The following is a 23,360-nucleotide window of genomic DNA, read 5'->3' on the forward strand; positions in this document are numbered from 1 at the left end:
CTCTCAGGTGTGGATTGCATCTACAGACATCTTATGATTGTGTTGCATTTCAATCAATACACAATTGTAAAAAAAAAATATATATAATCTTTTTGTTTTCTATTGCCCCTCTCCCAACTGAAGAGCTGTATTCGGGCGTGACTGGCTGTCAACCCCTGCTCTGATTGGCTGTGAGATCAAAAGCAACCCCCTCAATCCCCACACACACACACACACACAAACCTCTGATGGTTGGTCTACTCCAGTTGGTTCGCATTTCTACATCACCAGCGGATCATGCTCAGACTTGACCCTTTGAGGTGTCATTTTTTCCAAACATAACTTTTTTATTTGAGCAGAAAACATCAAATATCACACTATCTGTATCTAAATATTTTCCTTTTTAAAAAATAAATCATATTTTTAGAATTAGGTTTTGTGATTTTTGAACCAGTGCATTATTTTTTTTTCAATGTTTACCCATTGTATCAGCATATCAATAACTGTATATTTTGTGCTGTAACAAAAAATAAATGGGAACTGCAAAAATGTGCTGTCTACACATATGTGTTTTAGCTTTAATGTATTTCCCCTCCAGATCCAGGATGCTGACATGTCTTTAAAGCTTACAGTACAGACATCCTCGCTCACACACACCTAACGGACAGAACTGTCTTGATCTTCTCACCGCCCTTGCATTTCGTCTCGCTCTGCTGGGAGTGTGCCACCTCTGAGCCACTTACACTGCAAAATGAAAGTAGCTGTGCACTAAAACGATAACGTTTAAATAAAGCCTGGGCTTTTTTTTTTTTTTTTCTTCACTTTTCCAAATGTGCGTCACATAAAAATTCATATTTGTCATGCAAAATAAATCAGCGTTCTTTTTCACCGCCGAGCCCCAAATGGCTGCAGAGTGAATAAGAGATGAGGTTTAAATGTTTGCAACCTCTTGCCTGACACTTCCCATCACATCACTGGAGTCACGCTTTGTGTGTTTGTGTTTGTGTGTGTACATGGGTGTGAGTGTGTGTGTGAGCATCTGGGGACAGAGGGTTGTTATACACTCTGCTGTGGGTGTAATGAGCCATGTATGTCGTTAGTGTGCGTTTAGTGTGCTGTCTTCAGAGTGTTGTTGGAGCATCGCTGTACCATTTAGGACTCTCAGATGCAAGAGACTTTAAAGAGAAGCTGTACGTTCAGTTACGGTACACTAACAATGCTGGGAATTATCTGTGTATCTAATGTAAGCATGTTTTATTTCCACGCAGTTGATATAAAACGTGTCAAAATGTTTTCTTTTCATTTTACAAAAGACAGCACGTTTTTCCATTAGAGAGAGATAAATAGCTGAACTGACACGGTTAGACAACACATCAGGTGATTAAAATCCCACAAACCAGCATTGCTTTTGATTGTTCAGCATACTTAGACATCGCTTTAACAGGACCACAATCATCAAGTTCATATAATATGAATAAATGATGCACGTATGTCATAGAACCAATACATTCGTGATTCTGATGCTGAATAATTGGAGTAGTTTTGGTGTCCATGTTTGTTTCCTTGTAGGCACTCTAGTTGTCAAAAATCCCTTTCTCAAAAGGCTTTTTGTATTTTATTGTTCCCAATAATGACAGTGAAGTTCTCACCAGTCACTACCCACTCACCTTTCAGCCAATCATATTCTCTCTGCACCTTTAGCAACTGCCAGCTAACCAGCTGCTCTAAATCAAGTTGTTTGGCTTCCTCTGAAGCTAGATTGTTGTTGTTGTTGTTGAGCTCACAAAGAGAGGCCAAGGGCTCGTGATTGGCTGAAAGTTGAGGGGGCGGGGACCGATGACAACTCCAGTGTCATGAAAAGAACATTGTGAAATAAAAGTGTCAGGAAACGGGACAAATATAAATATTAAATAAAAGGGCACCTTTGAAAAAGTGCATTGTAAAATAAAAATGCTTAGTTTCATTTTTTCACAATAATGATTTAAGTTTTAATAATGTCTTCAATTATTTCATTTGATTTCATTGGTTTATATATTTGACTATTCATTTATATGATTATTTATTTTATAATGTCTTATTTAATTATTTAATTTAATTATTGAATATTTAACCACTTTGGGGCTCCATAGCTACTGGCTTAGTCAAAGGTTATTTTAGTTGGAGAACGTCCTTTGCTTGTGTTGTTCTTTTGAACAATACATCTATCCGTCATAACTTAAGTACCAATGTGGTTCATCTAGAAAAACAAATGTAACAAGATATCTTCCTCTCTTTTTCTCCGCCTTATTTCCGCACCAGTTCCTGCCATGATCACATCCTACCCCAACACCACGCTGGCCACGCAGGGAGAAGAGAAGAAGATGAGTTGCACGGCCCACGGTGAGAAGCCCATCATGGTACGCTGGGAGAAGGAGGAACGCATCATCAACCCCGAGACCAGCCGCTACGTGGTTTCTGTCAAGGAGGTGGGCGATGAAGTCATCTCCACCCTGCAGGTAGGAGGCTGTGCCACTTGGAAGTGTAAAATCCAACTGTTGATATTTATTTAGTATATAAAGCTACAGCATGCAAATGTGTTCTCTTAATTTATTCTGACTTTTTCTGACCTCAACTTTTTTGCTTTTTTCTTGTTAACCCTCCTCTTGTCCTCGGGTCAGATTTGACCCATTTTTAAAAGTTTCTACATCAGAAATTTGGGATTCTTTCATCCAAATTGTCCAATAATTACAGCGCTGCTTGCAAGTTAAATGAAGGATCAGTTCACTACTTTATTGTTGAAGTTTTTTTTTTTTTAAACGGTCTAAAACGGTTTAATTGGTTTCAAAACAGTATCCTGAAACTAAACTTTGACCAAACACAAACACAAAAAAATTATATAATTTCATATAAATGAGGTTTCCTGACCATGAATTCAAGAAAAAAGAAATAGTGTAAAACTAGTGGTAATACATTGGTGTGAGTGGTGTGTACAATATACTGATGGTAGTGTAAAAAAAAAAAAACTGTCAGATAAAAAGTATCAGAAAAGACTTTGACCCAGGAGAACAACACAAGGGTTAAATACAGGATACTTTCACCTCTTCAGGCCTGTCAATCCATCAATCAGCATTTATTTATAGAGCCCTAACAGCAACCAGCAGGTATTCCAAGTTACTTACATCAAGGACCAAGAATAAAAACGTAACATACAGTAAACTCAGAAAAGGTTACATAAAAGCAGGAGGAAGAACGAAAAAAATGTCCCAGCCCTACTATGTATTAAAAAACATTCTAAGTACCGTAAATAAGTTTTGAGGTTAGATTTCAAAAGAGCTACATCTGTAATAGTGTTAATATCAGGCGGTAACCTGTTCCAAAGTCTCGGGGCCACCGTTTCTACCTCTGGACTTCTAAAATAAGTTGATTGGATGATAAATGACCTGTTGTGCTCACGAAGGGTTAAAATCTCGGCCAAATATGCCCGGGCCAGGCCATTAATGGCCTTAAAAACAAACCTTACAATCTCAAAATGGATTCTACCGTGACATCCTGTGAAATCCTGCTAATGACATAGTTTGAGAGACCCTTTGGTTGAACTGTTCACCATTCATGTCTACACTAAGGCCATGAAGTGTGATGAGGGCTCACACCGGTGCTTCATTGTATTGTCTCACAAGTCAAACACTGTGGGAACCACAACTGGAGAGAAAGCCTCTGCGTTAAATTAAAGATATCAGATGTTGGCATCAATTTGATGACATCATTATCACTACCAGTGACCAGTGGAAAGCCACCTGCATAGTATTTTTTTTTTTATTGAAACTCATCTGATTCCTGTGCATCCATCAGATCATGCCCACAGTGAGGGAGGACTCCGGCTTCTTCTCTTGCCATGCCATCAACTCCTTTGGCGAAGACAGAGGAATCATACAGCTCACAGTGCAAGGTAAAACTTCACCTGCTTCAACTGTTCAAAGAAAAAAAAAAGGCTGTAACGGAGCTTTTCAATCTTAGCAACAATTGCAGATAATGGCACATGTTTACCTGCCATTTTAAGTTCAGTAACACTTGGAAACAAAGGAACAAATCCCGCACTCTGCTCTTGCTATAGCATCACCGTTTATTTACAAAAACATTACGTTTCGGTCCCTCCGGACCTTCATCGAGATCTGTTCCTTTGTTTCCAAGTTGTTTTTTATTTTCCTACGCACCTGCACAGAGAAATTTTTGGATGTGCAAGTTGTTTCTTCAAAAAAGTTCAGTAACACTAAAAAACAAAACAAAGTGTTGGTTAACGTTGTGCCTTGTAGAGCCCCCGGACCCCCCAGAGGTGGAGATCAGAGAAGTGAAGGACAGGACCATTGCGCTGCGTTGGACTATGGGTTTTGATGGCAACAGCCCAATCACAGGCTTCGATATTGAAAGCAAGAACAAATCAGGTACAAGAAAAGAAATGTATATTTAAGATTAGATGGTATGATCTAACAGTGAGACACATTTTTTACACAAAGCGTTGGTTCAAATGCGTAGAGAGAATCATGTGTTTTGGTTGATTATCCCTGCATTCACTTTGTCCCAGCGCTATTATTTAACATAGCCTGTCCTAATACACTTAGCTTTGACCTCCCCCCTGACTTTAGTAACCCCAATAAACCTCACCCTGTCCCCTCTACAGCCTCCTGGGATACTGCTCAGAAGACCAAAGATGTATCCCCTCAGCTCAACCAGGCCACCATCATCGACCTGCACCCCTCCTCCACCTACAACATCCGCATGTTCGCCAAGAACCTGATCGGCAAGAGCGAGGCCAGCAACGAGCTCACCATCACCACTGACGAAGCAGGTGAGAGGGATGAGTCAGTGTTGTATTCTGAATTCAATTCAATTCAATTCAATTCAATTTTATAGTCATTGACACAATGGGCAGGCACATACAGTATGTAACGAAATGTAGGTCATTGCTTTCCAATAAACAGTGCACATACAACACATTATTAAACATTATCAATATTATTTACAGAGTCAGAGACATTGCAAATTACATTATATATATATATACAGAACTAAATCATACACAAATGTTCCTGACACTCACTTTTCACTCTTATTTTCATGTACATAAATCATATACAGTTACAGTAAGAAAAGTAATTTGTAATTTGTTACTATGACAACAAATCAGAGTAACAAAATCACAGAAGTGAGGGTGAGAGTGAAAGACGAGTGGAAAAAAGAGGTAAAGGGCCAACTGAGTCAATTCATTAACAGCCCAGTGACATCAGCCCATTGGCTCTGTTGCATTATTGAACACACGCTGACCCCACACTAAAAGCAGAATTTTTTCAATTAGCGGCCTCAGTAGTAAATGTCACACCATGGTCAATAGACTGAGGCTGGACCCCATCTGCAAATCACACCCCCTATCCCTTCATCTCCCTACTCTGCCACCCCCCACAGAGCACTTCTCCTCACCCTCAGCAGACCTCTATAAATACAACCATCACATTTGTTAAAATAGCCACATCCACACTCATCACTTCTGGACATTTGTTCCGTGGGGTTTTGTGAAGAAAAAATGTTGTTTGCAAAAGCCTTTCTAAAAAATAGTTGAGACAGTTGTCGGATGTGTACAGTTTTAGATTCCACACTACAGTCATACGTAGACAACATATCCAACAGCTACATCCATGCTTCTTTTTGCACTGTTTTGCATTTCTACACGCTTGCACTGTCAATGTTTTTTTACACTGTTTCTATATGTATCTCTTATGTTCTTCTATGTATTTCATGTCATTTGAGCCTGCCCTGTCAAAGACAACATTTTGTCACTTGTGACAGACAATAAAGTTTTTCTCTATCTTTCTTATCTTAATAATAATATGTACATGTTGGGCGATCTGATCTCAGCTCCTGATGGACCACCCCAGGAAGTGCAGCTAGAAGCCCTCTCCTCTCAGAGCATCCGAGTCACTTGGCGGGTAAGTTAATCCGACCCTGTGTGTTAGAAATGTGTGTATATTTGCATGAGGTGAGTATGTAGCTGTGTCCAGATAGGTACAATCAGGGATGACAGCGCTGAGGTCTGGCTTGTGGCTGAAAGATTGCTGTTTTAAATCCCCAAAGAAATCCAACACTGTTCTCTCCTCGAAGTCAATGAGTAACAAGGAACAAAGGAACTCAACATTTAACCTGCCACTGAAGCTGGACTAGTTAGCTGCCAGGTGTTTCTTTTGTTGGCTGTTACTGAATAAATGAGGGTGTATATACAGTATTTGTTGCAATTATCTTTGTCTTTTATCTCATGTCTGGCGGTTTCGGTGACCTCCCAAGTTATTATTTCCATCATGTGTAGAGTCATTTTGGCCTTTGGTCTTATTCAAATTGTGTGTAGATCCAAAGGAGGCGTATTCATCTCACACAAGGCACCAGAATGCATCTAAACATATGCCTGACATGATGAATTGTAATCACATTTCACTTCCTCTCTCTCATTCTGGAAGCCGTGACTTAAGAGAAAAAAAGTGCACATTTTCTCTCAGCCATGCAGCTGGAGAAGAGGATTGTGTTGGCTGTGTTTTGAGATGTGATCGCATTAATTCAAGATGCTGTCAGAGGCATAAGAGAAAAAACAAAACAGAGTAGCTAACCTGGACTATACAAGGCACTCAGAGGAAGAGCACAAACAGTATATTATAAGAGTTTTTGGCAAATTGGTGTCATTTGAAATATTCTCTCTTTAGTCTCTGTGGTAGAAAATTAGTGACGTGTATATGTAAATTGCTGAATCACTATTAATGTATCTGTTTGATAACTCAAAGGGGTCTTTTTGCACTCTTTGACGTGAGAGTGGCTCCATGCTGTCTGGGGGTGTCTCATTTTCTTGATATATGCGTATGGGAAACAAACGAGATAGCTAAAAAGTGGGCCTTGTTCTTGTGGGGTGTCTACAGTATATATATCTAGGTGAGTGTCTGCTAGCTAACACCATACCGTATTTGTGCATATGTGTGGCGTCTCGCTTCCTGGTATCAGAACGTAATGTAATATATTCATAAGTTCATAGGCGACTGAACAGAGTTTTCTTTATCCACCAAAATTGTGCTTGACCTGAGGATGCTATTTTATTCCTCAGTCGCTGACTCATTTAATTTGTCTCGTAAAATGTGATTCTTTTGCACTCAAATAAAAAAAGAGCACAGATGTTCAACCCCATTGTCTCAAATAAGCCGTGTCGTTCCCTTGTCAGGCGCCCAAGAAGCACCTCCAGAATGGAGCCATCCGAGGCTACCAGGTGGGCTTCAGGGAATACAGCTCTGGTGGAAACTACCAGTTCAGTGTGATCAGCGTGGAGACCACAGGGGACAATGCAGAAAGCCTGGTGCTGGACAACCTGAAGAAGTTCACCCAGTATGGAGTCGTGGTGCAAGCCAGCAACAGCGCTGGGACAGGGCCCTCGTCCACTGAGGTGGCTGCTACCACGCTGGAAGACGGTAAGAAAGGAGTACAATACCAAACTCAGACCGAAGTGTGATGGTAGACAGAATATTCTGAATAAATCTAAGAATAACAAGAAAGCATTAAAGTAAAGAAAGTCTGATATAACATAATAAAAAGATATTTGCTAAAAAGGAACACTAAGCAAAAACCAACAGAGTATTCAAAGATAATAGATGTGATCAGTATATTTGGATTAATGATAACTGTGTCCTATCTAGGCATCGACAGATACTGTTTTTTTAAGGCCAATACTGATACCGGTTATTAGTAGTTAATAAAACGGATACAGATATTTGGATCCAATATGCATATACAGTGAAAATGAAAATCTATAAGTCAAAATTAAGGTTTTTGATCCAACCCAAAACTTTGTTTAACTGCCTTAAGCAATTATTTAATAAATTAGAAACTTTCAACATAATATACAGTAAAAGATAGTCAGATAGTGTTGTGTTGTGTGTTGTGGTCAGACTCTGTGGTGAGTGAAACCGAAGCAGAAGGACAGACAAAGAGCTGTAGCCGAGCCAAAGTAGAACACTTTTTAATGAATTAACTTTATCAGTTATCAGGCAAATAAAACGCAGATACAGATAATCTGCAAACTGCCAAAAAACGGCCAGTCTATCACTATTCCTAACATGGGTGATGGCAACACAACACTGTGCATTTCCTGTTCTCAAAGAGGCTGACAGCATGGTTTAATTTTGGAGACATTTGTGAGGTTATATCACAGCCTAGTGGAGACCAGAGGGTGCTGCTACATGTTGTCAGTCCTAGGGTTTCTACTGTGAGTCCACTGTTTTTATAGTCTGCCTCCTGCTTCTTTCCCCTCAGTGCCCAGTCGTCCTCCGGAGAACGTCCAGGCCACAGCCGCGTCTCCGGAGGTCATCTCTCTATCCTGGCTGACCCCTCCCAAAGACGCTCTGAACGGCAACCTGCTGGGCTTCAGGGTCATCTACTGGGCCAACCTGCCTGATGGAGGTACACATGTATATCTGCACACTTCCTAAAAATGTTAACTGTTATGTACAGTACCTTGTCCTCACGAATCTGCGCTTTGTCATTAACATATTTACAAGGAAAAATTTAAAAACTGCTTGATTGTATTTTAAATCAGGTAAATCATGTTTTTCTACGAGTAGGATGCATTTGTTAGACCTCAAGGATACACACAATGCATGTTGCTGACTTACACTGAATGTACTTGTAATTGTGCACGTTATAGGTTTACAAAGTGAAAAAGCCCAAAGTCCACCCCAAAGGGACTTTGGAAAACACTGTTCACAAACTGCTCCAAACAGCTCTATTGTAGTTCAGTCTTTACTTCAGTGACGAACGCCCTCATACTCTGCTTCTGACTGGCTACTAGTCCTTACCTAGCTACTGTGCATTCGCGACTCCCAATAAAGATAGAACAGAAGTGAGAGGTCTCACTCTGTAGCTAAAACAGAGAGCTCAACACACAGGGTGAAAAGAGGAGCTGCAGCAATGTGCAGTACAACAAAATATATGGTGTTTTGTGAAAATTAAACCATGTAAACCTATTCTGATACTAAATTCTAAATACAATTATGAACCTGAAAATGAGCATAATATGAGCACTTTAAGAGTCTACTCTCAGACTGGAGGGGGGTTGGAGAATTTTTTTATTATATGAGAACATATTGATTTTAATACATCACAACGTTTTAGTAAAATCTAATACATGATTTACATAAATTATCCAAAAAGGAAACAATTAGGGCCAAATTGGTTCCTTTTTGGATAATTTGGGGTGTCAAACATACGGCCCTAGGGCCGCGAAAGGGTCCAATCTGGCCTACTGGATGACTTTGCATAGTAAAACCAAACAATATTATGGATTCCAAGTGCTTACATACAGGCTACGTGACAAAACACTGTCAAGCCCAGGCTACTTTTCATGCAGGAGCCACCGGTGGGAAAATGTCTTTGCCAAAAAGGAGAAAAGTGGACCAGTTCCTATCTCCTCACAGAGGAAAATGGGAAGCCAGTGTGCTTAGTGTGCTCACAGCACCTCTCAGTGCTCAAGCAATCTAATTTTCGGCACCACTATCAGACTCATCATGGCGATGGTTTTACTGGTTCTACCAACGTAAGATCAAATTGGGCTGCATGTGGCCCATGAACTAAAACGATTTTGACAGCCCTAAATTATGCCAATCATTGAAACTACTAGATAGAAGATGAAAATATAGGAAAACGATGGAAGAATAGAGAATGAATGATAATATATTACTCTCCCAAAATGGTTTAAATGCCAATGGTTTTCTTTTTTAAAGATTATTTTGGGAGTGCATTTTCTTTTTAGATAGCATAGATAGGAAAGGGGGGAGAGAGAGAGAGGACGACATGCAGCAAAGGGCCACTGGTTGGATTCGAACCCAGGCCGCTGCCAAGGACTCAGCCCACATGGGGCACACACTCTACTCACACTCTACTAGAGGTCGCCCCGCAATGGTTTTGTGACTAGCAATTCAGTGATTATTTTATTACTAATACATGTAGAAAACTGCTGCAGATTCCCACACAGAGGAGACTAGAGAGAGGGACCTTGGTGTATCAATTGGGTCAAATGGAAACATAAATACTGCATCAAATTTGTTTACTTCCTTTGCTCACTGCTGATGTCCAGTCTTGAGTCAATCCAGTAATCTCTGCTGAATGCAAAGGTTATGAGCTAAAAATTGTGTAGTGCTAAGTTTATATAATGAATAAAGTAATAAGGATAGTTATTGATGCTAATGAGTAAGCTATAGCTTAGAGTTACCCAAGTGTATTCTTGGTATCTGACTAACCTCCACTCATAAATAAACTGAAAATTGAATTGAGTACTGGCCAAAAGTCTGCCTGGGCCTGTGGAAGTCAGACAGCATGCCATGCCACTGTCACATGCCGGGATTGTGTCAGTGGGATTGGTTGTGACAGCACGATTACCTTTGACCCCTGCACTGTCACTTCATGTTGGCCTGCCTATACAACATGAATGCTCCAGACGTGACAGCCACGACTAGTTTGCATGGTAACAGTCCGTAGCTCTGTGGGAGATCACTAAAAGCTAAATGTCAGTTTTATTATTTATAAATGCTTTGGCTTGTATTGTATGTAAATATACCATGACGGTCAACACTTAACACTTAACATGTATCTTTTGCAATCAAACTGTTCTATTTACTATTCTATCTCTACCATCAATCACAGAGCAGTTCATCAGTATGAGAGGATGTAATGTGACTGACCAGCAGAGGGCGATACAAACCCTTTCTAACAAACAGTGGTGCCGGTTGTATCAGTGCACCAGTGATAGATAGTCTATGGCACCAGTGTTGTTGGAATCAGCTCAGTGTCACAGTGGTTGATTTTAGACAGTAACAGAATAATCCCATCTGAATGGACTGCCACACGTACAGGCTACTGACTCTGTTTTGCAGTCAAAACAAAGACCAATAAAAAGTTACATTTGTTTTGTCTCGAATCAATATAGCACTACTGAGCCCCACAAAACTCAACAAGAGCCGTGATAAAAGTTTACAGCTCAGTTGGTTTTGTTTTCACTTCTGGTTGAAATTCTTCTTTTTCTTTGCCACTTGGAATAAGATCTGTGAAGGTTTATTGTTAAAATTCCAAGAAGAGATGCAGCTGGGCTCATATATCTCTGGAGAGAAGTGAAAAGAGAGAAAAAATGGGAGAAGAAACATTGTTAAGAAGAGAAATGGCCAGGGAGTGACACAGAGAGACATCAATAATTCAAACCCCAGTAGCTGAGGGTAGCAGGTTGCCAGTGGAGGCCTGCCACCACAGTAGACCTTGGACCTGGGGTTGTTTAGACTTTGTGATTGAATATGACATTATATCCAAGGCTGGGCTATGACACCCTTGGACCTGACATCTACTTTTATGAATGTGACCTGCTGTATAATACATTAGTCACATGTTTGGACCAGTGTCAGCTTGTCATATCACTGGCTTTATTTGTAATAAGAAACCTGCATTGGCTAAAGCTGCCTACACATGATCTACAACAAAACCGTAAGGTAGGGCGCAGAGCAAAGAGGCAAAGCGCAGCGCAGGAACGTTCTGGAATTGTTTGAGCCCAGCACATAGAGGTTTTGCCACCTATCATGAGTAGGCAGCTTAAAGGTCCCATGGCATGGAACTTTCACTTTATGAGGTTTTTTAACATTAATATGAGTTTCCCCAGCCTGCCTATGGTCCCCCAGTGGCTAGAAATGGCGATAGGTGTAAACTGAGCCCTGGGTATCCTGCTCTGCCTTTGAGAAAATGAAAGCTCAGATGGGCCGATCTGGAATCTTCCCTTTATGACGTCATAAGGGGAAAGGTTACCTCCCCTTTCTCTGCTTTGCCCGCCGCCCACAGCTGCCCAGAGAATTTGGCCCACCCATGAGGAAATAGAGCTACAACTGTGGCCGCAAGCTGGTCAAGGCCACACCCCCACCCTCCACCTTGCCCCCCCGTCTCTCCTCCTCAATAGCATTTAAAGCAACAGACACATAAATGGCACATCCTAAGTAAAGCTCATTGTGGGACTGGCTCTAGTGGCTGTAATTCTGCACCAAGGCTGAATTTCGGGAAAGAGACTTCAGATACAGTATTAGGGGACCACTAAGGCCTATATAAAAGAGACTTCAGATACAGTATTAGGGGACCACTAAGGTCTATATAAAAGAGACTTCAGATACAGTATTAGGGGACCACTAAGGCCTATATAAAAGAGACTTCAGATACAGTATTAGAGGACCACTAAGGCCTATATAAAAGAGACTTCAGATACAGTATTAGGGGACCACTAAGGTCTATATAAAAGAAACTTCAGATACAGTATTAGAGGACCACTAAGGTCTATATAAAAGAAACTTCAGATACAGTATTAGGGGACCACTAAGGCCTATATAAAAGAAACTTCAGATACAGTATTAGGGGACCACTAAGGTCTATATAAAAGAGACTTCAGATACAGTATTAGGGGACCACTAAGGCCTATATAAAGAGACTTCAGATACAGTATTAGGGGACCACTAAGGTCTATATAAAAGAAACTTCAGATACAGTATTAGAGGACCACTAAGGCCTATATAAAAGAGACTTCAGATACAGTATTAGAGGACCACTAAGGTCTATATAAAAGAGACTTCAGATACAGTATTAGGGGACCACTAAGGCCTATATAAAAGCATCCAAAAAGCAGCAAGACCTGTGGTGTCCTCACTAAATGTTACTTTATTTTTTTGTCCATCAGAGCTCGGAGAGATCAGGAATGTGACAACCTCGAAGCCTTCTCTGGAGCTGGATGGACTGGAGAAGTACACCAACTACAGCATCCAGGTGTTGGCCTTCACCAGAGCTGGAGACGGTGTTCGCAGTGAACAGATCTACACTCGCACCAAGGAGGACGGTAGGAAGATGAAGTCACCACTCCAAATCAAATCACAAGGGCAGCAGTCAAGCTGTTTCAAAGAGATGCTCAGACTTGAGTTTGACTCGCTGCTGTAGGGCCTCAAGGAATTACAGCATGTCTGTTCTTAACATTAAATGGAGAAATGGCAGCTTTGCCAAGTTGAGACTATTGCTCAGCAGTGAATGAACCCCTGTGGTAAAAAAAGAGGCTAGGGAGCAGTAGGGTCTTTAACATGCTTATTAAGTAGAGAGCTGTAATTAACTTACATGTAGCAGGAAGTCCTGCGGAATATGACATTTTGCCATCTGTTATCTTGCTTTATAATCACTGGAAGAAGCACCGTACAAATCTTACCGAGGAATAATATTAGCTTAATGTGGAAAAATATATCAACTAGATGATCTTTTCCTTTCAGTTCCTGGGCCTCCGGCGGGTGTGAAGGCAGCAGCTGCATCGAACTCAGTGGTGTTTGTGTCCTGGCTTCCTCCTCTCAAAGTGAACGGCATCATCAGAAAATACACTGTTTTCTGTTCCAACCCACACCCCACGGTAGGAACGTTTAATAAAAAATGAAATTAGACATTCAGTACTTTGCCATAATTAAAGTTCCTGTAAATCTATGAACAAGTTAGCATTTGGCAGGCTGGCATTATCCTATACTTTTCTTATTGTCAACAAATTCTATGAAAAGACCAAATCAACAATGTGTTAGTCTGTCTCTCACTGCTTTCTGATTTTCCTACCCTGTCTGTGGCTCTCAACTCTGAGGCTAAAGAATTTTCGGTAACACTTTACTTGAAGGTATCTACATAAGAGTGACATGACACTGTCATGAACACATGACACTGTCATGACACATGAACCCTAACCCTAACCATAACCATAACTTGTCATGACAAAAACCGAATGACACTTACTAAAAGAAGCGTTATGTCATAAACGTTTATGACTTGTTTATAATGTCTATGACACGTTCATGACAGTGTCATGTCACTCTTATGTAGATACCTTCAAGTAAAGTGGAACCAAATTTTCCTTTGATCGGTGGACATTAGTTTTGAACACACATTGGTTAAAAAGCAACTTAAAGCAGCTATAACCAATATTTATATCATGGATGGAAAGGCTATGTACAATTCACTAATAATAGAACTACATAGCTCATTTATAGTTTTGGAAAAAGATATACCAGGCTTTTGATACACACAAAATATTTGTTAGTAGGAGACATGCATTGTTGGTTTTGATGTGTTTATGGGATGTGTTGACAATAAGAGAAATATAGAATGTCACCAGGCTTATCCTTTAACATTAAGTCAACATTTAATGTCGATGGATAACATGACGATATGAATGACGTTCCTGAATGTCTTCCCTCGGCCAGGTGAGCAGTGAGTTTGAAGCGGCCCCGGATGTGTTCTTCTACCGCATCCCCAACCTGAGCAGGAACCGTCAGTACAGTATCTGGGTGGTGGCTGTCACCGCTGCAGGTCGTGGAAACGCCAGTGAAATCATCACTGTCAAACCCATGGCAGAGGGTAGGTGGAGCTGAGCTTTGGTACAGTTTGAAGTGCCGAATAAAGATGAAATACTTGCACTGTACTGCGTTCCACATTTGATCTATAGGCAGATTGCCTGATTTACTGGTAAATAACGTGAGAAGTAAACTCCTAAAGGTTTATGTCTGAATAAGAGGCAAACGGTGTCCCAGTCCACATGCCTGATGGGACTATAATGTGCAAAATGGGATGCATAGTTTTGGGACTCTTTTTGGACTCTCAGTTCGAAACACAAGTGCTATAATAGCAATGAGGAAGGAAATCACAGTGTACAATGTAAAGATATTACAGTAGGTCTATTTTTTTTTTACTTTTAATAACATTTTTAAAATTCACTGCAGCACAGTAAGTTAAAATTCAAACAAGATTCTTTGTTGGGGACTACCCTCTTGCCACAACTAACTTCACTTGTGTGGATGTGTGAAAAACATGATCTTATCCCCAGTATCTCCTTATAGGAAGACATGTAGGGGAGCATCAGCTGAATGTAAATAGCTCTGTGTTTGGCCCTGTCGACACTTTACATGCTTGCTGAGAGCTGATAAGCTGATTGCATATGCTGATAGACCCCATGGTGTCTGGAGTCAGGACCCACAGCTCCTATCACGACCTGTCTGAGGTCTACAGCAGGTGATGGATGCTCCACCGCTTAGATGGAGAGAGAAACACCATCAGACTGTGGCCCCTGAGCCTGTATCCCTGACTCCAGCCGTTTCCTCATAAGAACTCTGGACAAGGTCCAGAGTTTCCCTTTCTCACACGTAGCACACAACAGGAGCTTGTCCGTGTCAGACTTGTTCTCACTTAATGGAAATACTCCGATGAGGGGTGGCGCTGGTCATAAACAAGCGTGTCTCTTGCCGTTCCTTGAATATGTCTACCGTTGACCCTTACCGACGACCGAACCTTGTAGTCTCTCCAGTTAGACATTTTAGTTGTGATCTTAGTGTAAATGACTCTTTATCTTCACTCTCAGATGTTTGGTTCCTTCCAGTTTCGCACTGCCAAATGATAGAAATGGCTCTCAACACGCCCACTCGCTCACTGTGAATCTCCGGACAATGACCTGCTGTTTTCACACATGGGCTCAACAGGCTTTGTACTAGAGAGTTGGCAGGGTAGAGGGTTTTTAATGTCCGGCCCAACTGATTCAGACATTTGCGTTCTCACATACAGCTCTGCCGGGCAATGTCTAGATTATTTCAGGGTTGCAGTGCATATGTGAAAGGGTCAGTGAGCCAAAGGGTTATAGAGTAAATGAAAGGACAACGATATGAAAGAAACTCTTTCTGAAATCATTCAGCAAACAGCAACACATCTGTTTGTTACTGCATCTCCCCTGTGTGCTGATGAAGCGTGTGTGTGTGTGTGTGTGTGTGTGTGTGTGTGTGTTTTTGCAGCTCCGGCTCGGATCCTGACCTTTAACAGGACAGTAACGACTCCCTGGATGAGGGACATTGTGCTGCCTTGTAAAGCAGTGGGTGATCCATCCCCGACCATCAAGTGGCTGAAGGAGATGTGAGTTCAGTAAAAGGTGTTGCTGTAGGTGCCGTGATAGATGGCTACATGTGTATACAGTCTCCAACAGTAGTTCAATTTATCTCTTCAAAGTTACCGTGTGACACTGACAACATCTACGTTTCAGCAATGGAACCCCAGCGCCTGTTGTGATCGACAGCCGGCGCAGCGTCCATGGTAACGGCAGCCTTGTTATTCGTACGGTGAAAGCAGAGGATTCTGGGAACTACACTTGTGTGGCCAGTAACAGCTTTGGGTCAGACAAAACCGTCCTCAACCTGCAGGTTCAAGGTAAGCAAACCACATGTGAAAAAAATCCGCATTTTTTATTTATTAAACACATAAGCAGCATGTTACAGGTAACACAATATACATGTAACCCCCCAAAAAAAAAGGTTAAAAAAAATATAATATTAATAATAAAAATAAAAAATTATAATAGAAACAAATACATTTAATTAATGAATTAAAATGAAATAAGGAGTATATATACACACACATACACACGTCATAAACCTATATATACACATACGCAAAACAATATCACCCCACCCTCCCCAGGACCCCGTGGGCTGGCAACTGTAGTCACAGTCTGCCTTTTATTGTCTCTGCCACTAAAAGCCACATATCCACATTCACCTGTCTAGCTCCATTGATGCGGCTATTGAAAGTTCCATATATAAACTATGTCAAGAAAGGTCAGAAGCCACTGCTTAATGGTCAAAGTGTGTGGGGGCTTCGAGCGCACCGCCACCATTTTCTCTGCAGCTGTTAGCCCAGCAAGGACTATCCTTTTCTGACATTTAGAAATCTGGAGTGAATAAGTGTCATTCAGCAGCAGAATTGGTATTGTCGCGGGAACTGTCCCAGAAACGAATGTTGTCAGTTCTGAGGCAACATTTTGCCAGAACCATGTGTCCCCACCAACAGGGGGGACACTCCCAAAACATATGGTGAAATGTGCCCATGGTCTCCAAGATCTCTGTTTCGTTTTATTTGGCGGCAAGCTATATAATATAGCTGTGTTTTTAGATCTCACTTCCCAGAGATCGGAACAGTGTCACTTCTGTGACATCACGTCTTTTCTTATTCTTTGGACTTGAAGTTTTGAAGTTTCATAGTCTGTAGTCATCCTCTTTTCTTAGTTTGGCCATAGTAACCGTTTACACGTCTTATGATTTTTCTTGAGAATGTCGCCACAGTTCGTAATACTGTGGCTTTCATCAGTGGACCATAGGCTCAATAAACATTGTGTTTTATTATTTTTATTTAACCTTTGTTTATCCAGGTAAGTCGATTGAGACCTGAGATTTTATCCTGTCGGTCTGGGGATTGAACCGGCGAATTCCCAGTCACAAGCTCGCTTCTTTAACCTCTAGGCCACCACTCCCCATTGTGTTACCTCATAATAGATAGTGACTTAACAGACAGTTATTTTAATGAGAATCTCCAAGATTACTTTAAAAACTAGTGCCCATCAGAATGTATAACACCTACACACAGGTGATGTTATGAGCCTGCTGCACCTGTGGATTGCTGTTAATTTTTTTTCTCGCTCTTACAATCACTAATTTCTGGGCCTTTCCTTCAGTTCCACCTGACCAGCCTCGCCTCACAGTGACCAAGACAACCACCACCTCGATAACCCTCTCCTGGATCCCTGGAGACAACGGAGGCAGCTCCATTAGAGGTCAGACAGACAAAACCCTGTTTTTCTTTTTCAATGTTTTTGTTCCTTGTTGTTTTTCCTGTTCCTTAACAGTCATTTCCCCACGTGTTCTTTTCCAGGCTACATTCTGCAGTACTCTGAGGATAACAGCGAGCAGTGGGGTAACTTTCCCATCAGTCCCAGTGAGCGCTCCTATCGGCTGGAGAACCTCAAGTGTGGAACCTGGTACAAGTTCACACTCACAGCGCAGAATGCAGTGGGGCCAGGACGCATCAGTGAGATCATCGAAGCAAAGACCCATGGGAAAGGTATAGACAAACAAGTTGACTTTTGAGAGGAACATAATATTAGAGGTGATCATTTATATTTTCAGTGATTTTTTTTAACTAAAGTCATTGCACCATCACAATATTTTATTATCCTTACAAGTGGAGGATTTATATATCTAGTGGAAGCAGACTTCAACATTTGACAATGCAACTGATTTAGATTTTTTTCTCAGTAAGCTTGTAATCATGTGATCAATACAGCATAGTATACTCATTGTTTAAAACGTGATATAACATCCTTATAAATGGCAAGAAAAATTAAAGAGAATTAATTATGAATATAAAAAATCGAAAATAAAAGTCTTTTATTTAGACACTTATTGCTATCTTTTTTCCTAATAATGCAACTGATTATTCAATGAACAGGACACTGCAAAATGTAATACTTGTTAAAGTAACATGTTGCATCACATTTACATTTTCAACCAATTTTGAGCTAAGTTTTTATTAGAGCTGAAATGATTAATGAAATGAATCATCATAAGATTATTAGGCAACTACATTGATAATCAATTTATTGTTAAAGCCATTTTTCGAGTAAAATGCCAGTTTTGGGTCCAAATGTGAAACGTTGCTGGTTTTCTTAGTCTTATATGATAGTCAAAGGGGTTTTGGATTGTTGGTCAGACAAAAAAAATTATTTGAAGACTTTCCGACTGAGATGGGCATTTGTTTTGACATTTTGTTAGACCTGACCCGAGCATGACACAGTTAAAATCTCCTGGTTTTGTAGGTTTTTTCATTCTTTCTATCTTATCTTAACACACTGAGGCGTCCCCTCTCTCCACAGAACCTCAGTATGCTAAAGAGCAGGAGCTGTTCACGGGCATCAACGCCACTCGGGTCAAGCTCAACCTGAATGGCTGGAATAACGGCGGGTGCCCCATCACCTCCTTCACCTTGGAGTATCGGCCCGTGGACTCGCCCACGTGGACCACGGCACAGCGCACCTCCCTTACCAAGAGCTACATCCTGTACGACCTGCAGGAGGCCACCTGGTACGAGCTGCAGATGAAAGTCTACAACAGCGCCGGCTACGCTGAGAAGAGAGTCAAGTTCGCAACACTCAGCTACGATGGCAGTGAGTTGACACGATAACAGGGGGGCCAAACCGTTTCCAACTCATTTCTTTGCATGGAACAAAGTCACTGAAATATCTGTCATGGCTGGCAGAATGTAGCAGGAAAGAGTACCTTGGTGATTCACCGGCTGCTCCAGAGCTAGTATAATGGGAACACTGACACTCTGACGGTTGGACAAGTACAGAGTCTTGAATAAAACGCCTATGTTTCCAGTAACTGTAGCATACTGAGTCTGGCTAACAGAAATAGTTTGAGGCAAAGCAGAATAAATCACTTTTTTTTTTTTAATAGCAGTGCTCGAGGCTGGAGGGGATTGAGGCTCCCTTGATGAATTGGGCAATAAAAAACACATTTCATGCGGACTCCAGTGGCTGTAGCTGCTTTGTGTGTTGCTGCTTTGAAGCCTCCATCACAAGCCTACTGAATGCCACCACATGAGTTACAAAGTTGGATGATCTCCTTTGAGATACAGGCTACATCTGCTCTACTACATTTTGGCTTATAAACAAATATCTTTTGCTTCGTTTACGCCTCGCGTCCACACAACTCTGGCGTTTCCAAACCCCTAAAACGGAGACAGTTAGAAACACTGCTAACCCCTATGTGGTTTGAAAACTCCAGGGTTGCTCTGTAGTCTGGACGGGCACAAACGGAGAACCTTCGAAAACGATGATGCATGTTTTATCTGTTAGGTCGGCTTAGTAACAGTTCCACCTCGTTGTCGGTCCAAGCTCTTACTTTTCACCACTATTGTTTTTTCTTCAAAGTTTTTTCTGCATTTACAACTTACACATCCATGATTTTCAACCGCAGTGTTACGTCAGACAATCTGCTTCCTGTTTACACCGGCACACACATGCCCACTGTGTGCCAATGGTCACGTGATATGTGCTGTCAGACGTGTTAATATGGACGGAGATTAGTTCTGCTACTGGAACTAAAACTCTTGTGTGGACGGAGATTGTGTTTGTGTAATAGTGTAGATGTAGTCAAAGGATGCTGCCAGCTCATATTTCAACCCAGAAGTTCAGAGGTATTCTGCCATTACCAGTTCTCAAGACCAACCACTTCACTTCCTCCTTTACTAACATACTGGAGCTGGAGAGAATAATCAGGCTGAGCGTTTCTTTATGAAGGAAGAGTTAATTTGCATTTAAGTACGGTTTGGCAGAATGGAAACCAGCATTACTGCCCATCAAAAGATCAAGTGTTGATATTAACAGAATGCAGCAGCTTGTGCTGGAACACTGTACGTGATCGCTTGGAAATAAAATGATAAACACTTAAGCTACTGATGATCAACTTTTACACAATATGATCAGCAGCTATCATTTAATGGCACAAATGACATGGTTTTGTTGTTGGGATTTCTACAACAACACTGACAAGTGTTCTGTTCCATGTCAATGATGTCTTAAAGCACCAGTATCTGTCATAACACGTATTACGACTTGTGCACAGGTACCATCGCACCTTTGGTGAAGGCACCCAATGTGAGTGAGGACAACTCTGGGGGCGGCGAAGGTTTGAAGATGATGGTGACCATTTCCTGCGTGTTGGTGGGCATCGTTGTGATCTTCATCGGGTTGCTGGTGTTGAGGAGGAGGAGGAGGGAGCAGAGGCTTAAGAGGCTCCGAGGTGAGACGAGAGAGGTCATCTACCGTAACATGGCAGATTTTAGCCTCTATTCTCTCGTGTCAAGTAAAATTATTATTATTAATCATTTTTTTCTGTTTGTTTTCCAGATGCAAAAAGTTTGGCTGAGATGCTCATGAGGTAAGAATGGGTGCCAACCATCTCAGCATGCACACAGCACTTTGACTAATTACGACAGGAGTTTCTGATAAAAAATTTTTATTTTGGTTTTGTGCTCTCCAGTAAAAACACACGTCCAGCAGAGCCAATTAACAAACAGCAACAGACGCTCCGCATGCACATCGACATCCCCAGAGCCCAGCTTCTGATCGAGGAGAGAGACACCATGGAAACTGTTGGTAAGCTCACCAATGTGTGTGTTGTGGCCATATGAGACACTGTACTTGTTTTTTTCACAGTAATGCATACAGCAAATGAACCTGGTTGCTGTGGTGCTGACCTTATTTATGTTGCTGTCCCACAGACGACAGGTCCACTGTGTTGCTGACTGACAATGACTTCGGGGAGACTCAGAAACAGAAGTCGTCCACGGTCACCCACACAGTCCACTACCAGTCCCTGTCCCAGGCCACCGGGCCACTGGTAGATGTGTCTGATGCCAGACCAGGAACCAGTAAGTCCAGTACGGACGTTTTTTTTTTAACTTCATAACACATAAAGGGCCCTATCTTGCACCCACAGCGCAAAGCCCGACGCAAGTGTCTTTGCTAGTTTAAGACCGACGCAGTTGTCAATTTCCCATCCAGCGCCCACGTCGTTTAAATAGCAAATGCACCTGCGCCCATCTTTGCGCCCATGGGCGTGCTGGTCTTACAGGGAGGTGTGTTCAGGTGCATTCTTGCCGTATTGCTATCTTGAAGCAGCAGGAAGTGATCGCACTATTGACCAACAAAAACCTGGTCTAAAGTCAGTAACGCAGCATTTCATTGTTATTTTAACAGCAAATTAGTAAAATGCGCCTAGGCTTGTGCACAGCCCACGCACACTATACTTGTTACACACAGGGACACGCAGCAGCACACACACATGCAAAAGATTACAAAAAAAAAATATTATGGCGCAAATCCTCCATCATAATAGCAATGCGCCAAGGTCCAAACATGCCTGGCTTTTAAAGGGAATGGGAGATGACACTCTGATTGGTTTATTGCATGTTACGCCCAAAACACACCTATGAATTAATGAAGACACTAAGTACAACCCTTTTGAACCATGCGCCCGGCGCACGGACCCTTTTTTCCGCCGTCAAACTAGCAAAAGTGGATTTGGACGCACCTGCGCCAGGCGCTTCACGCTGTGCGCTTAGATTGTTAAAATAGGGCCGAAAATATATTATTACACAGCTAGATTCTAATTGGTCAATCACGGCATCCCACGGTTCTATTTCTGTACAACAGACCGTTGCCATGGACATTGGACGGAGTTCTGATCATAGACTGGCAGACAATCAATAAAATTGTTTTCAGATCGTGCAGCTGATCAGCGGATCACAAAGGGAGAGAGAGGGTAGAGCTAACAGGGAGCTAACTTTAGTAAGCTCCTTGTTTAGCTCACAGCCTGAGAGTCATTACTGCAAATTTGAACCCCTTCAGGCTGATTGAAAGCCTGCATCACCCTGTCGGGGGTTCTAATCCACAATAATGTCAGGCTCGCTCTACATTATTGTTTACATACATGTGGTTTAGTGCCTGTTGTTTTCTCAGATATGTTCCTATGCCAAGCACTTTTTCCTTTAGTTATTTTGTATTTTTCCACCTTTGATGTGCCTTTTGTTTACATCTGGTATGCTTATTGCTTTGGTACGAAATGAAGCGAAGCCTGCGAGCTAATTCAGGCAACTGGAGACACCACCACACTCACACTCATACTCTTCACACTGTAATGTACACCCTTGGGGATCACGTACTTAAAGGTGCCCTGTGGAGTTTTCTTGTAAACAAACATTTCGAAAACAACTTAGTTCCTCATAAAACATTTGTAAAGCTGAGTTTTATTTTATATCCTGCATTGTTCACTAGCTTTTAGTCTTCTCTATCTTCCCTGACTTTGCTGGCACATTGCTGCATAGCTTACATTTTGGTGGCAACTGATATTAGATGCAGGGACATAACATTGCTATTATGACCAGTTCATTACTCATGTCCATCATAACAATGTTTTTCTGTGTGCAATAACACTTTGAAAAATCTTAGGTACAATTATTGTATCTACAGTGGTGCTCATCAGTTTACACACCCATGCTAAAGTTGACTAAAAAGAGGAATAAAAAAATCATCTTTTGGAAATTGATCTTAATGCCTTAATAAAAAAAAACCACCAATTTTCTTTGTGAATGAATAATGTATCGTCAATAAATAAATGTTCTTCCTTAAACTACAGGGGGCATAAGTAAGTACACCCCTATGTTAAATTCCTATAGAGGCAGGCAGACTTTTATTTTTAAAGGCCAGTTATTTCATGGATCCATACCTACCATACCTAGAGATTGGCATGGGGTACTTTCCATAAGATCATCTCTCAATACAAATCAAAACAGCTATTAGGCTAACTGAAATAAAAACATGCCAATCTCTAGGTACGGTGAAGGGGATGTGATGATGTGGGGCTATTTTAATTCCAAAGGCCAAGAGAACTTTATCAGGATGCATAGTATCCTGG

At 41.4% G+C, this 23,360-nt stretch overlaps 1 protein-coding gene across 2 annotated transcripts in view; it reads left to right on the forward strand.

The window, feature by feature from the left end:
• The window catches only part of LOC116058201 (Down syndrome cell adhesion molecule homolog), a 115,021-nt gene that overhangs the window by 85,394 nt on the left and 6,267 nt on the right, over window positions 1-23,360 (forward strand). Inside the window, exons 12-30 of one of the 2 annotated variants that reach the window (XM_031310927.2) lie at window positions 2,278-2,474; window positions 3,808-3,904; window positions 4,269-4,397; window positions 4,634-4,801; window positions 5,866-5,936; window positions 7,205-7,448; window positions 8,290-8,436; window positions 12,731-12,886; window positions 13,305-13,438; window positions 14,274-14,427; window positions 15,849-15,966; window positions 16,094-16,257; window positions 17,558-17,656; window positions 17,755-17,943; window positions 18,755-19,045; window positions 20,508-20,684; window positions 20,792-20,822; window positions 20,925-21,040; window positions 21,166-21,324. In XM_031310927.2, the coding sequence (XP_031166787.1) occupies window positions 2,278-2,474; window positions 3,808-3,904; window positions 4,269-4,397; window positions 4,634-4,801; window positions 5,866-5,936; window positions 7,205-7,448; window positions 8,290-8,436; window positions 12,731-12,886; window positions 13,305-13,438; window positions 14,274-14,427; window positions 15,849-15,966; window positions 16,094-16,257; window positions 17,558-17,656; window positions 17,755-17,943; window positions 18,755-19,045; window positions 20,508-20,684; window positions 20,792-20,822; window positions 20,925-21,040; window positions 21,166-21,324 (2,841 nt within the window). The remainder of the gene's footprint in view (window positions 1-2,277; window positions 2,475-3,807; window positions 3,905-4,268; window positions 4,398-4,633; window positions 4,802-5,865; window positions 5,937-7,204; window positions 7,449-8,289; window positions 8,437-12,730; window positions 12,887-13,304; window positions 13,439-14,273; window positions 14,428-15,848; window positions 15,967-16,093; window positions 16,258-17,557; window positions 17,657-17,754; window positions 17,944-18,754; window positions 19,046-20,507; window positions 20,685-20,791; window positions 20,823-20,924; window positions 21,041-21,165; window positions 21,325-23,360) is intronic. The other variant, XM_031310928.2, reaches the window with a different exon arrangement.

Source organism: Sander lucioperca, chromosome 13, assembly GCF_008315115.2.
Source record: "Sander lucioperca isolate FBNREF2018 chromosome 13, SLUC_FBN_1.2, whole genome shotgun sequence".
Lineage (NCBI taxonomy): Eukaryota > Metazoa > Chordata > Actinopteri > Perciformes > Percidae > Sander > Sander lucioperca.